Below are 15,537 nucleotides of genomic sequence, written 5' to 3'. Positions count from 1 at the left end.
TCATCACTGACTCAATGGACATGAGTTTGAGCAAGCTCCTGGAGATGGTGAAGGACAGAGAAGCATGGCGTGCTGCAGTCCATTGGGTCATAAAGAGTTGGACATGACTAAGCGACTGAACAACAACAAAGGAAAAGCCATTCAGGGGGATACAGCAGAGAAAAAACCCACAAAACTCCCCGCCCTCTAAGATCTTACTTTCAAGTGAATGGAAACAAGAGAATGAGTAAAATAGTGTACTGAATGGTGAGAAAGGCTGTGGAGAAATAGAAAACAGGGAAGAAAAATAGAGAAAATGAGAATATTTACTGTTGAAAAATGAATAGTCAAGGCACCGAAGTCTTTAATCTTCATGCAGCTTTTCATCCTGAATTTCAACATTGGCTCATTTAGGAGTATTTCCTTACATGGACTCTACTGTTATATTCTCAGTGGTAAAGAATCCGCCTGCCTAAGGAGACATTGGTTTGATCCCTGGGTTGGGAAGATCCCCTGGAGGAGGAAATGGCAACCCACTCCAGTATTCTTGCCTGGGAAATCCCACGGAAGGAGGAAGCTGGCAGGCTACCATCCGTGGGGTTGAAAAAGAATCGGACATGACTTAAGAGACTAAACAACGAGTATGTATTTTTCTTCTCTACACTGGTGCATGCATTTTATAAATGCTTTTATATATGCACTGAAAAGAAAAAAGTGAGAAAAAAAATCCTGTGTGCTCAGTTTAGGAATATCCCCTAACTTCTATTAATATGATAACCCTTATATCTGTCCTAGTGCTGTTCCTTTGTGTCAGCCTCTTGATTCTTGTTCAAAGGTGATAGGTGCAGTGATGAGATCACTAAAATACAGCAGCTGTAGGAGGAAGTGTGGGAGAAAATTCAGGAAAGCCCGCTGGTTGGGAAATTTGAAGCTAAACCTGTGACCAAATTCGGGCACCATTTTTCAGATGTAAAGTTTTAAGTCATGGCTGTTTGTTTTTTCACACTTTGCAACATCCAAGCCCCTGCCCACCCCTTGCTAATGCTGTGAACTTGGTGGCATATGTGTCTCTCCCATCAGGACAGAAGCAAAAGCCAAGAGGTGATCTCTTGGCCTCATCTTTGGCTGTCAGGACACCTGCATTGTAAACTTGGTTTCAGGGCATTAAAAGTGAGGGCACCCAGACTCAGGCCAGTAAAGTCACTTGTGCAGTGCTGCCGTTTATTAGTGATGGCAGCAGAGCAGGATGCAGGGAGGAGGAGGCCAGAGTTCTCCAGATGGCAGGACAATGGTTTCATGTTCTGCTTTTAACTTGCTTTGCTTCCTCCCTGTCTTCGGTTATTCCATCCAAAGAGCGCGTTAACAAATCGTTTTCATTGGAGCACAGCTGATCTACAATATCGTGTTGGTGTCAGGTGTGCGGCAAGGTGATTCGGTTATGCACACACAAACATCCGCTCTTTTCCAGATTCAGTTCCCATTGTTGTTGTTCAGTCACCAAGTTGTGCTCCATTTTTTGAGAGCCCATGGACTGCAGCACACCAGGCTCCTCTGCCCTTCACTGTCTCCAGGAGTCTGCTCAAATTCATGTCCCTATTTGCTCAAATAGTCAGTGATACTATTCAACCATCTCATCCTCTGCTGCCCCCTTCTCCTCCTGCCCTCAATCTTTCCAGGTATCAGGGTTTTTTCCAACATATCAGCTTTTTGCATCAGGTGGCCAAAGTACTGAAGCTTCAGCATCAGTCCTTCCAGTGAATATCTGAGATTGATTTCCTGTAGGATTGACTGGTTTGATCTCCTTGCAGTCCTCTCGAGAGTCTTCTCCAACACCAGAATTAGAAAGCATCAATTCAATGCTCAGGCTTCCCCGGTGGTTCAGACAGTAAAGAATCTGTGTGCAATGCAGGAAACCCAGGTTTGATCCCTGGGTTGGGAAGATCCCCTGGAGAAGGGAATAGCTACCCAATCCAGTATTCTTGCCTGGGGAAGACTACAGATCAAGGACAGAATTCCATGGGCAGCCTTCTTTATGGTCCAAGTCTCACATCTGTACACAACTACTGGAAAAACCAGAGCTGTATTTCCTTTGTAGCTTATTACAAAACCTTGAGTATAGTTCCCTGTGCTATACAGTAGGTCCTGGTTCATTATCTATTTTTCAGTGAGCTCCTGAGACCTTGAGAATAAGCTGCTTTTCTAAGAGTCAGAGTCAAGTGAGGCTGCTTGTTTTCAAGATCTTGACTGATGGTTAGGTAACTGGAATAGTAACATTTTCAAGTCTGGTTGGCTTTGGTCAGTATTCTCCCATATGAATTTGCTGATGTCGACTAAGGTGTGACCTGCACCTGAAGGACTTCCCACATTTGTGGCAGCTGTAGGGCTTTTCCCCAGTATGAATCCTCTTATGTTGACAGAGCGAGGAGGATGTGCTGAAGGCCTTCCCACACGCATCGCATCTGAAGGGCTTCACTCCACTGTGAGTCCTGTCGTGCGTCACCAGGGAGGAGTGATTGTTGAAGGTTTTCCCGCACACCTGACATTCATAGGGTCTCTCTCCTGTGTGACTCCGCCTGTGGACAATGAAATGGGACCTGCAGGTGAAGGCCCGGCCGCATTCCTGACACGTGTAGGGTTTCTCACCAGTGTGGGTCCTCTGGTGCTGAGTGAGCTGCACGAGGCGGCAGAAGGCCTTTGGGCAGTCCTCACACTGATAGGGCTTCTCTCCGGTGTGAGTCCTCTGGTGCTCCGTCAGGGAGGAGAGCCGGATGAAGGACTTGGTGCACTTGCTGCATCTGTAGGGCTTGTCTTCAGAGTGGATCTTCTGGTGTCTGAGGAGCTGGGCGCTCTGGGTGAAGGCTCTGCCACAGGCCTTGCACTTGAAGGGTTTTTCTCCGCTGTGGATTCTCTGGTGGTCCGCGAGGGCGGAGGGGCGGCTGAAGGCCTTCCCACACTCGCTGCAGCCATGGAACTTCTCTCCGGTGTGGACGATCTGATGCTGGGTGAGGTGTGTCACCTGGCTGAAGGCCCGTGTGCACTGCCCGCAGGCGTAGGGCTTCTCACCCGTGTGAGTGCGCTGGTGTTGGGCGAGGTGGGCCTTCTGGTTGAAGGCTTTGCCGCACTTGCTGCACTGATAGGGTCTCTCTCCTGTGTGGATCCTCTGATGCTGGATGAGAGTTGATCGACGACGGAAGGATTTCCCACACTCGAAGCACTGGTAGCATTTCTCTTCCTCCTTCATCTTCTGATGGATGATGAGGTATGCCCTGGTGCTGGAGGCTTTTTCATATTCTCTACCCGTGCTGCTTGTTTTTTTCATCACTCTTTCATAATGGTATGTTTCTCCTTTTATTCTCTTCCTTAAAGACAATTCCTTGCTTTTCTGTGTTGATTCACTCTCTGAAAAACGAACATATAAACACATTAATATAAATAAATGTACATATCCCCACTGCTGAGAATCTATCCTTAGAAAAAGGTTCTAGTATTTAAGGATATATGTACAAGGACATTTATTGTCATACTCTACTAACAGAAAAGGCTAGAAACAAATACCCATTTATTCTTATTTTTAATTAAAAAATGTTTTTACTGTGGAAAAATACACAAAACGTAAAATTTACCATTTCAACCAATTTTAAGGATGCATTTCAGTGGCATTAAATACATTCCAATGTTGTGCAACCATCAGCACCATATATTATCCTTATTTTTAATTTGAAATGCATTTTAAGTTTTAAATTTAAAAAATTGAAATATAGTTGATTAACAAATATTCATTGAAATAAATTATTTAATTTAATATCTCATGAATGAATTAGTGCCCTTCTAAAAGGGACCCCTTCCACCACATGAGGGCACAGTGAGAAGATGGTCATCTGTGAACCAGGAACCGGCCCTGCCAGATACTGAATCTGTAGGCATCTTCATCTCCAGAACTGTGAGACATGAAGATCTGTTGTTTAAGCCACTTGGTCTGTGGTGTTTCTGTTATAGCAGCTCAGACAGACAAAGACACACATCAAGGGCTCACATGGCCTAGACCGCCCACAAGGTGGGGTACTGTCCACCCCACCAGTTCTCAGCTGGGGCATTTCCAGTGGCAATCCACGAGATGCAAGAGGTGCACCCAGGACTTGGCTTGAAAAGGTCTAGACGCTACAGGTGAGCTGCACACACAAGTGGCCAGATCCCTGCACCATCCCCCACAGATATGTTTATCTCTGGCCACTCTGCTGTGTGTGCAGTAACCACTGTGTTTGAAATTATCCAATCTTGGTTCCTACTTTGCCAAGGTATCTAAGAACATCTCTTTTTTAGAAATGGAGCATAGTTGATTTACAATATTGTGTTAGTTTCAGGTGTATAGCAAAGTGACTAGATTATACATACATATGTATACATCTATATTCTTTGTAAATTTCCTTTTATATCCATTATAGATTATAAGATATTGAATATATATAGTTCCCCATGCTATGCAGTAAATCCTTGTTGCTTATTTTACACAGTCATTTGTATCTGATTTCCATACTCATTTATCCCTGCCCCCACCTTCCCCTTTGGTAACCATATGTTTGTTTATGTCTGTTAGTCCATTTCTGTTTTGTAAATAAGTTCTTTGTATCATTTTTTTTTTTTAGATTCCACATATAAGTGATATCATATAATATGTCTTTCTTTGTCTGATTTATTTCACTTAGTATGATCATCTTAGTATGATACTCTCAACCATCCATGTTGCTGTAAATGGCATTGTTTCATTCTTTTTAGGTCTGAGTGATATTCTGCTATATATGTGTACCACATCTTCTTTATCCATTCATCTGTCCATGGACATTAAGGCTGTTTCTATGTCTTCAATATTGTAAATAGTGCTGCAGTGAACACTGAGTTGCATGTGTCTTTTCAAATTAGAAATCTCTCCAGCTATATACCCAAGAATAGGATCACTGGATGATACAGCAACTTTATTTTTAGTTTTTTAAGGAATTTCTATACTGTTCTCCATAGTGGCTGTATCAGTTTACATTCCCACCAACAGTGTAGGAGGGTTCCCTTTTCTCCACATGCTCTCCAGCACATTATTTGTAGGCTTTTTGATGATGGTCATTCTAACTGGTGTGAAGTAATATGTCATTGTAGTTTTGATTTACATTTCTCTAATAATTAGCAATACTGAGCAGCTTTTCATGTGCCTGTTCTAAGAACATCTCTTACTTCCTCTTGTTAAATAGTAAATTCCATGATGGGTTCTAGTCTGTAACAAAATCCCCTTTCATGGCCAGAACTAGAGATTGAATATGTTTGTTAATGGGACAGTTCTTGGATGGATATATTTATTCAATTTATCATAGGTGAGAGTGAGAATTTTTTGGATACATAAAGAAAACAGAAGTTTTGAGATATCTTTCTGAGGAAAGTCTTCTGAAATGAATGAAGGATAAAGTGGTAAAAAACAATCCAGAGAGTAAAGGTTTAGGACAGCTGATCACAAACTTACATTCGGAGGCAATTATTTAAAAAGGTGGCTGAGTAGAATAGTGAATGAGGATGAGAGTTGGATCCACTGGGGACCTCAGACCAGAGGCCCGCTGAAGGAAGATGCCCAAACACCTTAAAACTGTGGTCATCTCAGAAGGCAGCAGGCTTTCTGCACATACATCCTTCCCTCAACTTGGTCCCAGACTCACCTGCCCCTGGAGCTTCTGCATCCTCCTCCCTCATCACCCAGGGCTGTGGGCCTCGCTCCAATAGGAAGGCTATGTTGGGGTCAGCAACAGATATGCCTTTGGAAAGAGAAAGAAATGGCAGTTGATCATGCCGTTATTACCCAAGAATTCAGCCTCTACCATAGGAATCAGGATCAAAGCCCTTATAAGAATGGCCAGGGGGAAAAAAAATGGCCAGAGGAAATTTGAAGGTTTTTGAAAGGACAGTAAAGAGAAAGTTGTCCATTTCTAACTATGCTCTTTATGGGACATAGAGCAAAAAGTAAAGGCCACTGTAGGTCCCCAGAGATTTCCAATAGGAGGAGGAAGATACAGCGAAAGGCAGATGTGAACTAAGGGCTGGGTGTACTTACCCAGCCAGACCAGGTTCTGGTAAGTCTCTGACATCACAGCTGTGTACAGTTCTCTCTGAGCAGGGTCCAGGAATCCCCACTCTTCTTGGGAGAAGTCGATGGCCACATCTCGGAATGTCAGTGACCGCTGAAAGGGCAAACACTTTCTTACCCACAGAGCCCGAGGGAAAAGGGCCTTGGCTGAAAAATAGCAGGTGCTGCATAGCACTGTGGTGTGCACTGGAGGATGCAGTGGTTTTGTTTTTCTTTTTTTGCCAAATACAGATGCATATTATAGATGGTGAAGATCAACTCTTTGGGTAAGAAAAACTATCCTATATTATCAACCAAATTGTTAAAACTGGTCGTGGACCCTGTTTGAGGAAAGCATTCCAGGAACTTGTTTGGAAAACAAGGATTTCTGAGGAAAGCATGAACCACTGCACCTCTACACTGAGTCTGGAGCCTATGGTTCTAATCAACAGATCCTGACCTCAAGCTGCAACAGCTAACTGGATCTCCAGTCTCTAGCCAGCTGTGCTCATGTCAGACAGGCCACCACATCCTCAGTGGTAGAAGACAATTCTTTAATCTGCTGCTTCTCCTGCTAAACAGGGATTTTGTACAAGTTGGTGGTATTTGTGCACTGACAAACACTCCTGAGTTTGTCTAAAGTCTGAAGACAAGGGAAGACTGTCAGCAACCCAGGACCTCAGTTCAGTCCTGAATGGGTTTTTCTTCCAACTGTAGCCCAAAGCTTTACATATGTCTTCCTGTCCCTATAGAGTTTACTAAATGTGTAAATGTACATAGATGGAATTTTACCTCCTTCTAGATTCTCTAATTGTTTAATATATTCTATAATGTCTAATACATCACATCCTTAAAGCCAATTGTCCATTTTTTTCATTTGTCCATTTATCTTAACATTTTTTAAAAAATCTGAATACAGGGTCAGCATATACTTATGCTCAGTATTTAATGGTGAAATTTAAATGTAAGTACAATGAAATGTAAAAACTGTATACTTAAGTTAAAAAAACTGGATTATAGAGTTCTCTTTTGATAAGTACATTTCATAATTTACTACAATCCTGGAAAAACATATTTGTTTAAATGCTTGTTTGTGTGAAATGGAAACTGTTCTGCAACTAGGAAGGAAAAAAATCTCACTTCTTTAAAAATTTCTCCTTGGATGTGGGATTAAAGCTCAGGGCACTTGATAATTGCAGTATTTATGATGATTTCTGTTTTACTAGATGACTTTATTCTTTAAGGTTAGGGTTAATCTTTATTCTTTAGGGTCTCATTGCAAGAAAAAACAAAAACCAAAGAACCATAACTCGCCTGTGATGTGCCTTCCAGAGGTCCAGTGGCCATGCTCCCCTTCATGAGGTCTCTCTCTTGAAGAACAGAGTCCTGTGAATGTGGAGCTGAGGAGATGGAAGGAAAGAAAAATAAAAATCATCAAATTTGTGTTATTCGCTCTTATCTACCCCCCTGTAAAACATCAAAACAGAGCAGTGCCCAATCACAACACCTTTTTTTGAGATTTACTGGTTCTCCAAGTTGTGAGAGAGTCTAGTGCGATGTCTCCACATCTGTTCCTCAAAATGGTCATTGACTGAAAATGACTGTAACCATAGTTACTGTGCTGAGGGCTTTACATGTATTTCCTTCACACTCCTTCATGGCTGAGGCAGCCATTTCTGCCTAATGTCTGTCCCTGGAAGTGCATGAGTGGGAAAACTGGTCAAATTAGAAAAAGTCCAACAGATGACTTCACAGTATCTTGATTTCTTAAAATGAAAGTATACTTGATTTACAACATTGTGTGAATTTCAAGTGTATAACACTGATTCAGTTTTAGTTTTATGTATTCGTTTTCTTTAGGTTTTCCCCCTTACTGTTGTTTGGTTGCTATAAAAATTTAAACGAATAGTTACACAGCCTTTCTAGAGCTCAGAAGAGTCCTCAACAAACACCACGGAAACCGTGAGCCAAATCCCATAATCACACGGAGAAACAACCGCGCAGGGGGACAGGACGCCAGACAAACCAATGCGCACACCCCAGGTACACACATCCGCAGGGACCACTCGCACCCCACCCTCACAAAGCCCCTCCCACCCGCCCTCCTAGGACGCCTTACCAACTCACCCACAGCGCTTCCGCCCCTCCAGAAATCGGCCGCGACGCTACGCGCCTGCGCAGCCTCCCCTCACCGGCCCCCGCGGGCACGAAACCACGCCCCCACGGGCGACCGCGCGGCGGCGTGTCCGTTACTCTGGGGTACCTGGCCCCGCCTCCATGGGCGTCAGTACGCGTGCGCGCTGCGTTCCCAAAGCGCCTCCCAGTCCCATCCGTGGGTCAAGCCTTGGGAAGAGGGCACCCCCTGCCAGATAAAGCAGTGCAGCTCGTTGACAAACCCAGACACTCCCAGTCCTGCACTCGGCCGTCGCTACCAAAATCCCACCCACTAGCGGGCCAGGGTCCCACTGCATTCTGGTCTCCGGGACTACGTTGGAGAGACCGCGCATGCGCACACTGGGGCTGCGCGAACTCCCAGGGGCCACCGCAGCGCGCGGGCGTTGTTTTGAGGCGGCCACTTCCGGTAGGGCCGGCACGTGGGGAACCTGGTTCGCGTTCGTGGATGTTTCTGAGTTTTTCGGACGTTTCCTCTTGCCGCACGGGCTAGTGATGCGTTCTCAGGTTAGGGTTCCGTGTTGGCAGGGGGGGGGCGGCGGCCGCTGTTCGCAACTGCTCGGGGGAGGGTGGCCCGGGCACTGGGCGCTGTGCGGGCCGGTCATCTGGGTCTTTGGCTTGGGTTGCCGCCCGATTGGGCGAGTAGAGTGTAGTGCGGGCGTTATCAATATATTGGTGTTTATGAAAGAAACTCGTGTGTGTGTATGTGTACACATGCGTACGGGTTTGTATTATTAAAGTTATATTACTTGTATTTTTGTTGTTCAGTCGCTAAGTCATGTCCGACTCTTTGCGACCCCATGGACTGCAGCACGCCAGGCTCCCTTGTCCTTCACAGTCCCCCGGAGTTTGCTCAGATTCATGTCCATTGAGTTGGCGATGCCATCCGACCGTCTCATCCTCTGTTGCCCCCTTCTTCTCCTGCCTTCAGTCTTTCCCAGCATCAGGATCTTGTTCAGTGAGTTCAATTTCAATGAAACTGATTAATTTCATCCCCGAATAGGTGATTGAGGCATTGAGAAAAGCCCCGTTACATGCATTCCTCACTAAACAAAGTTGTATTTATTCATTTTGCCCACCCGGCACTGCTGCTTTGGGGATGGGATCTTAGTTCTCCAATCAGGGATTGAGCCCCTGCCTTCCACAGTGAAAGCCAGGAGTCCTAACCACTGGATCGCCAGGAAATTCCCACAAAGTTGTGTTTTGACAGTGAGATCTTTCCTGGCGTTTCTTCTGGCACATAGTCGAATGTGGGCGGCATTAGGTTCAAGATTATGGTCTCTTTAAGTATACTTTCTCCTCAGCTCTGCATTCATGGTGTTATGGGAGAGGGAAGTGTCCCATTCTCGGACCGTCAGGAATTCTTAGGCTTGAGTGCCAAATGAGGGTCCTTGGCTTCCTGCAGGAAAGAATTCAGAGCGAGCCAAAGACAAGCGAAAGCTTATAAGGATAAGGACATTTACTAGGGCACTAGCAAAAGATGAAGTGTACGATCGTGGGATGCAGTTTTGAGTTTTGATAGCTTAAGCAGGAGACAGGTTTCATCTGTGGAAATACCTCATCAGCTTTGTTTAAATGAGGAGCAAAACACTAATCTCCAAAGACTGGTGAGCAGGCTCTTTCCTGGAGGAGAGCCGTATGCAAGGTGGTTTCATGGGTCTGAATTTCTGTGTGGTGCAAACAGATTTGATTCTTTCCCCTCTGAATGTTGATAGCAAGTCATTTTCATTTTGCATAACAGACTTTTTTCTTCTCAAAGAGAAAACTCCTATTTTCTTTTTTTTAGGGAAAGAAGTATTTTCTCTACGTGTGCTTTTAAGATGACTCATTTATTCATGAAGTTGCTAAAGTGTATATAAAAAGAAAAGTATAAAATATTTCAAGTCTTATACAGATGTATATATACATGCATACATACACACATACACCATACATAAAAAATTTTTTTAACCATTTTATTGTTTTCTGTGTTTTAACCATGTGAGGTATTTATGCCTAAGGCTCTTTTGACCACAGCACTTTATTCCATTCATTCTATGCAACTCTTAACTCTCTTGATACTCTTGTGTGTTATCATTGTAATTGAAATACAACTTACAAATAATAAAATACAGATTATTAACTATGCAGTTTTGCTGTTGATTACAGCCCAATAACCACCACTAAAATCAAGATAGATTTGTCACTCCTGAAACTTCCTTCACGCCTGATTTCCTACCCTCACTCTCAGAGGAAACCACTTTGTTTTTGTGACAGTAGATTTGTTTTGCCTGCTTTTTAAATTTTTCTTTCATTTGACTTCATATGAATGGAACCAAGCAGTGTGTAAATTTTAGTGTCTCCAGCTTTAGTCATTCAGCATGTTTTTTTGAGACTCACTGATGATGTCTATTAGTAATTTATTTTCTACGGAGTAGTGTTCTGTTGTGTTAATGTAGTACAATCAGTTTATCCATGTTCTTCTTGATAACATTTGGGATGTTTCTGGATTTGGGGGCTATTATGAGTAAAACTATGAATACTTTTATACATGTGTATTTGTAACACCTTGGAAAATAGTTATGAAAAAATACTGGGGTTTAAAGAGTTTCATGAAAAGTCATTCATTAAAATAGTACAGTTTATTTAATCTATGGTGAGATGTTTTCTGCTGGAAAACATTAAGACTCAGTGCCTCTGGATTTTATTGGAGGCTAGTTGCGAGGTACCTTCTGCCCAGTATATGCGGTGGTGGTGGCTTAGTCGCCAAGTCGTATCCGACTCTTAAGACCCCAGGGACTGCAGCCTGCCAGGCTCCTTTGTCCGTGAGATTTCCCAGACAAGAACACTGGAGTTGCCAAGTCCTTCTCCAGGGGATTTTCCCGACCCAGGGATGGAACCCATGTCTCTTCCATCTCCCGCATTGTAGGCGGATTCTTCACCGCTGAGGCACCAGGGAAGCCCCAACCTAGTATATGCCATACGCTATATGCTTTTTAAATTTAAACTCACAATTAGCATGTAGAAAAATGCCTGGCTTTTATAGGAACTTGAGTGGTTAGGACTCTGAGCTGTCCCTGCTGAGGGCCTTGGTTTAATCACTCATCAGGGAACTAAGATCCCATGGGTGTGGTAAAATAAAACTTAGGCGGAAACCCTGTAAAATCTGTCCTCTGCTAGCATGTGGTCAACTCTGGAAACTTTCATTTTTCCTTTTTAGGAAGTGAAGTTCATCTAAAATTGGAAATTTTTGTAAAAAATGGGAAGCGTTGAAACTTATTTTGAATGCCTTTTATGTGTGTTAATACATCCTCATTTTTAGTACTGTAGAATGCTTTTACCAAATTTTTAAGTGCTTATATTCTCTTTTGAAAGAAAAGGCTTCAAGGTTAATAAAACCTTCTCTGTTTAAATTTCAGTGAATTGTTTTCTTCTGTGTATTGGTGAGTTACGTTCATTTTCTAGCTTCTCAATAGGCCTCTGGTTCACTTATAGTTTTCTTGTCTATAAATGCATTTAAAGTAGTGACTTTTTGAGTGTGTTTATGGCCACACCCCACAGGTTTTGTTTCATGCTGCTCTCACTCACTTCCTTCTGCTCTTGTTTCACTGAAGGAGGAAATACTAGGTAGTAAGTGACATAAATATTATTTTGTGAATGTCTAATTTATTACATTCTTATCTGAGCCATAGCCCTGTATGACTTGTTTGAAACTTCTCCATACCTTCCTCAACTTGATAAATGTTTAACTGCTGTTTAAAATGCGTGGTGTTTTATTCAGCGTGCATTTTCTGATGCCTAATAAATGACGGATGGGGATTTTAAATGTACAATACGTTCTTCAAATATGAATTTTCTGATTAAAAGAGACTTATGACTAAAGAACTTCCCACACACCTAACAGTCACAGGATTATTTTCTCTTATGCTTTCTTTTATTTAAGTTAGGATTAGCTTAGACTAAAGGGTTTCCAAGATTTCTCCACTTCTTTGGTTGCTAGCCAGCATGAATTTTCCAGTTGCTAATGATTGATAAGTAGTGTCCAGAAGCTTTTCTACATTATCATATTAATAGAGTGTTTAATGATGAATGTGATGGTGATGAATCTGCTGATAAATCTAACATGAGTTGAACCAAAAAGCATTTCCACATTTGACAAGGTCAGGAATGAGACAGGAGAAGTCTTTTCTTCTCTTATTCATAGGGGTTTTCTATGGTGTGAATTCCTTAAAGTTGAGAAGATGAGTGCCCGAAGTCCTTCCCATGTTTCTTTCATATATTGGGAATGAATTTTCTTGTGTTGAGTAGGCTGTGAGCACTGACTAACGGCTTTCCCACATCCCTTGCATTCATAAGGCTTCTTACCAGTGTGAATTATCTGATGTAGGTTAAGCTGTGAGTCCTGCCTAAAGGCCTTCCCACATTGATTACATTTTTAGGGTTTCTCACCAGTATGGATCCTCTGATGTTGAGGAAGATGTGAACGATGGCCAAAGGCCTTTCCATATTAATTACATTTATATGACTTCTCACCAGTGTGGATTCTTTGATGTTCATTAAGTTGTGTGGTACCGCTAAAGGCCTTTCCACATTCCTTACAGACATAGGGCTTTTCTCCAGTATGAATTCTCTGATGTTTAATAATCAACGATAAGTAACTAAAAGCCTTTTTGTGTTCAGTACATTGATAGTGTTCTTCACCAATATGAGTACTATATGTACATTGAGTTGTGAGAGCCAAACAGAAGTTTTTCCACATCTTCATATTCATAGCGTTTCTCACCAGTATGAATTCTCTGATGTCTTGTAAAGAGTGAAACAGAACCAAAGGCCTTTCCACATTCTTCACATTCATAGGATCTTTCCCCACTATGAGTTCTCTAATGTTGAGGAGGATTGGGACCGTGATGGAAAGCCTTCCCACACTGCTGACATTCATAAGATTTCTCACCAGTATGAATTTTCTGATGACTAAGAAGAGATTTCTTCTACCCAGAACCTTTTCTACATTCATTACACATGCAGGGTCTACTTCCAGGTGGAATTTTATGAAGCAGGTTATGGGATGTTTGCTGCCTCAAAGTGTGTGTTTCTTCATAGGTGATTATGACTTGATTGGAACTTCCTTTCTCATTTCCGTGATACATCTCAAATGTGCCTTTACATTCCCAGTCATCTTGGAAACTGGAATTCTCAGGATCTTTGTAAAGTTTTCTGTTTTCTCCCATTCAGACACCTAATCTGAAAGATAATGAAAAAGCAGAGATGCTTGTTTTAGTCCGAGGTCAGTTAGGGCAGTTAGCGCTTCTTCAGTAGAAAGTTTGAAACTGAAAATAATGCTTATGAAGAAAGCACTCTCCCAAACAGGAGTCCAGGAATTCCTGTTCTCCAGAATCCCCGGAGTACCTGCTTCAGCAGGAAGGATCCAGCCGGTCAGCGCTTCATGTCTGAAATATTGATGGGGACAGTAGGTGGGCTACTATCAAAAGGTGGTTGTAGTGATGGTGAGCTGGCCTTTTCTCTGGAATTCAGTGTCCAGGCATTTCTGGCTGCAGTGGTGGTGGTTTCCTCGTCTTAGTCTCTGAGCCCAGATCACGGCCGAGGCAGTGTGTACTTGGAGGCGTGTCTCTGCCTTAGTGGGGCTAAGGAGGCACCGCTTCTGGCGACTTGCTGTTGCCACATTAGAGGAGGCATTTCTGGAGACCTGCCTTAAAGCCAGCTCCCATAACCCTTCTAACAGTTTTATAAGAACCCGTTTCCCATATATTTTTTAGTTTATTTTAATTGGAGGCTAATTACTTTACAATATTGTATTGCTTTTGCCATACATTGACACGAATCCGCCATGGGTGTACATGTGTTCCCCATCTCGAACCCCCCTCCCACCTCCCTCCCCATCCCATCCCTCTGGGTCATCCTAGTGCACAAGCCCCGATCATCCTGTATCATGCATCAAACCTAGACTGGCAATTCGTTTCACCTAGGATAATCATTTCCCATATTTATAGTCTTTAAATATAATCTTAATACTGACCTTAAAAAATTGGGGGAAAAAAAAAAATGCAACAACCCAGGATTTCAGGAGAAGACAAGCCAGGTTATTAGGAGCAACCTTTCCACTGAAAATGTGATTTAAAAAGAAAACTTACACCAAAAAATCTTTGTCAAAGGTTTGGGGGGAAAAAATAGCCCAGAATTAACAGGCAAAAGTCTAAGGAAACTTGAGCTCCAGGCTCAAAGAGTACTGAAGCTAGTTTGCCCTGAGTACCAGCCCTAATTTTGTTCAGATTATCCCCTGTGTATATGTGTGTGTCTTTTTTTCCCAAACACGTCACCTGGTGTCTTGGTGCATTTGGGCTGCAAGAACAAAATATTAATACTACAGACTGGGTCGCTTATAAACAACAAATTTCTCAGAGTTCTGGAAGCTGGGAAGAATTCTGAGATCAAGGTGCTGACACTCAAGTGTCCAGGAAATAAATTCTTACATTGAGCCACCATATTTGGGGGTCTGATAACAGCAGCTTAGCTTAAGCCCTAAGACAAAGTCAGTCTAGAATCATATGTGAAAGGAGCCTCATTTTCTCTGTAAACATTTTGAGAAAAATGTTTAGAAGGAAAAACTCTGGAAGCCAACCAGGTGAGCTTCCCCCCGCCCCCCACAATGACTCACCTCTTAGGGCTGCTGTCTCTTCACCACCAACAGTTATTCCTTTTTTGCAACAATCAGTCACACTTGACTTAGAATTGTGAAACTTTCCATGTGAAAAATAAATGGAACCTAGTTATGCAATTGCTAGCCAAATGCCCAGTCCCTTAAGGGGACATTGATAGAGGAAGGTAAAGAGCATGGCTAGACAAATTGGGAAGGTGCTGTTTCAGAAGTAACTCAGACCTGTTTCCAGCTTTACAAGGCTCAAACTTTGCCTCTGAAATCCAGTCAAACTCTTTAGTGGTTCCCTGGAAAGTCAAGTTGGTGGAATCATGATGCTTAGATGATAGGTAATGAGTTTTGAGAGTAAGATCTTAACCAACAGCTGAGACGCCTGTCCTCCAATTTGTACACATCCCTCCCGGTGGATATGTGTGGGAGGAGAAGGAGGGAATTAGCCACCCATACATACTCGGCTCCAGTGGACTTGATGGCTGCATCTTTGGGGCTATCCTGGTATGAAAAACTACGGTGTTTAGGCTTTGAGAGCTGAGTGACCACATGACCCTGAGGACAAGGGTAAATTTGCTACATAAAGGGAAAGGGCACTATAAAGAAAATTGCTCAGGGTTAACTGAGTTAAATTATGTAAAGTGCT

At 42.8% G+C, this 15,537-nt stretch overlaps 1 protein-coding gene and 1 long non-coding RNA gene across 4 annotated transcripts; one reads left to right on the top strand and one right to left on the bottom strand.

Annotated features, from left to right (window-relative positions):
* Positions 1-347: 347 nt before the first annotated feature.
* LOC133054949 (zinc finger protein OZF-like) lies at positions 348-8,525 on the bottom strand. 3 transcript variants are annotated; one of them, XM_061140392.1, is made up of 6 exons: positions 8,204-8,525; positions 7,584-7,769; positions 7,391-7,476; positions 6,065-6,191; positions 5,673-5,768; positions 348-3,378 (listed from the first exon to the last, which is right to left on the bottom strand). In XM_061140392.1, the coding sequence occupies exons 3-6, from the start codon at positions 7,433-7,435 to the stop codon at positions 2,276-2,278; spliced, it is 1,371 nt and encodes a 456-aa protein (XP_060996375.1). In that variant the 5' UTR covers positions 7,436-7,476; positions 7,584-7,769; positions 8,204-8,525; the 3' UTR covers positions 348-2,275. The 3 variants fall into 3 exon arrangements, with proteins under 3 accessions (XP_060996375.1, XP_060996376.1, XP_060996374.1); XM_061140393.1 differs by lacking the exon at positions 7,584-7,769 and having other exon boundaries at positions 8,196-8,525; XM_061140391.1 differs by lacking the exon at positions 7,584-7,769.
* Positions 8,526-8,618: 93 nt separating this feature from the next.
* LOC133054962 (uncharacterized) lies at positions 8,619-11,587 on the top strand. The gene is made up of 3 exons (XR_009692546.1): positions 8,619-8,755; positions 9,017-9,206; positions 10,035-11,587. It is a non-coding gene; the product is annotated as an uncharacterized LOC133054962 (long non-coding RNA).
* The last annotated feature ends 3,950 nt before the right edge of the window (positions 11,588-15,537 follow it).

The sequence above is a fragment of the Dama dama genome, chromosome 4 (genome assembly GCF_033118175.1).
Source record: "Dama dama isolate Ldn47 chromosome 4, ASM3311817v1, whole genome shotgun sequence".
In the NCBI taxonomy this organism is placed as follows: Eukaryota; Metazoa; Chordata; class Mammalia; order Artiodactyla; family Cervidae; genus Dama; species Dama dama.
This window is presented reverse-complemented; position numbering and strand designations above follow the sequence as displayed.

Excerpts from the sequence above, each read along its gene's own strand:
- LOC133054949 (XM_061140393.1), bottom strand. The coding sequence starts at position 7,435 with ATGAAGGGGAGCATGGCCACTGGACCTCTGGAAGGCACATCACAG. Across the intron at positions 5,769-6,064 it reads CCAGAACCTGGTCTGGCTGG|GCATATCTGTTGCTGACCCC; the intron begins GTAAGTACACCC and ends CTCTTTCCAAAG. Across the intron at positions 3,379-5,672 it reads TGCAGAAGCTCCAGGGGCAG|AGAGTGAATCAACACAGAAA; the intron begins GTGAGTCTGGGA and ends TTCGTTTTTCAG.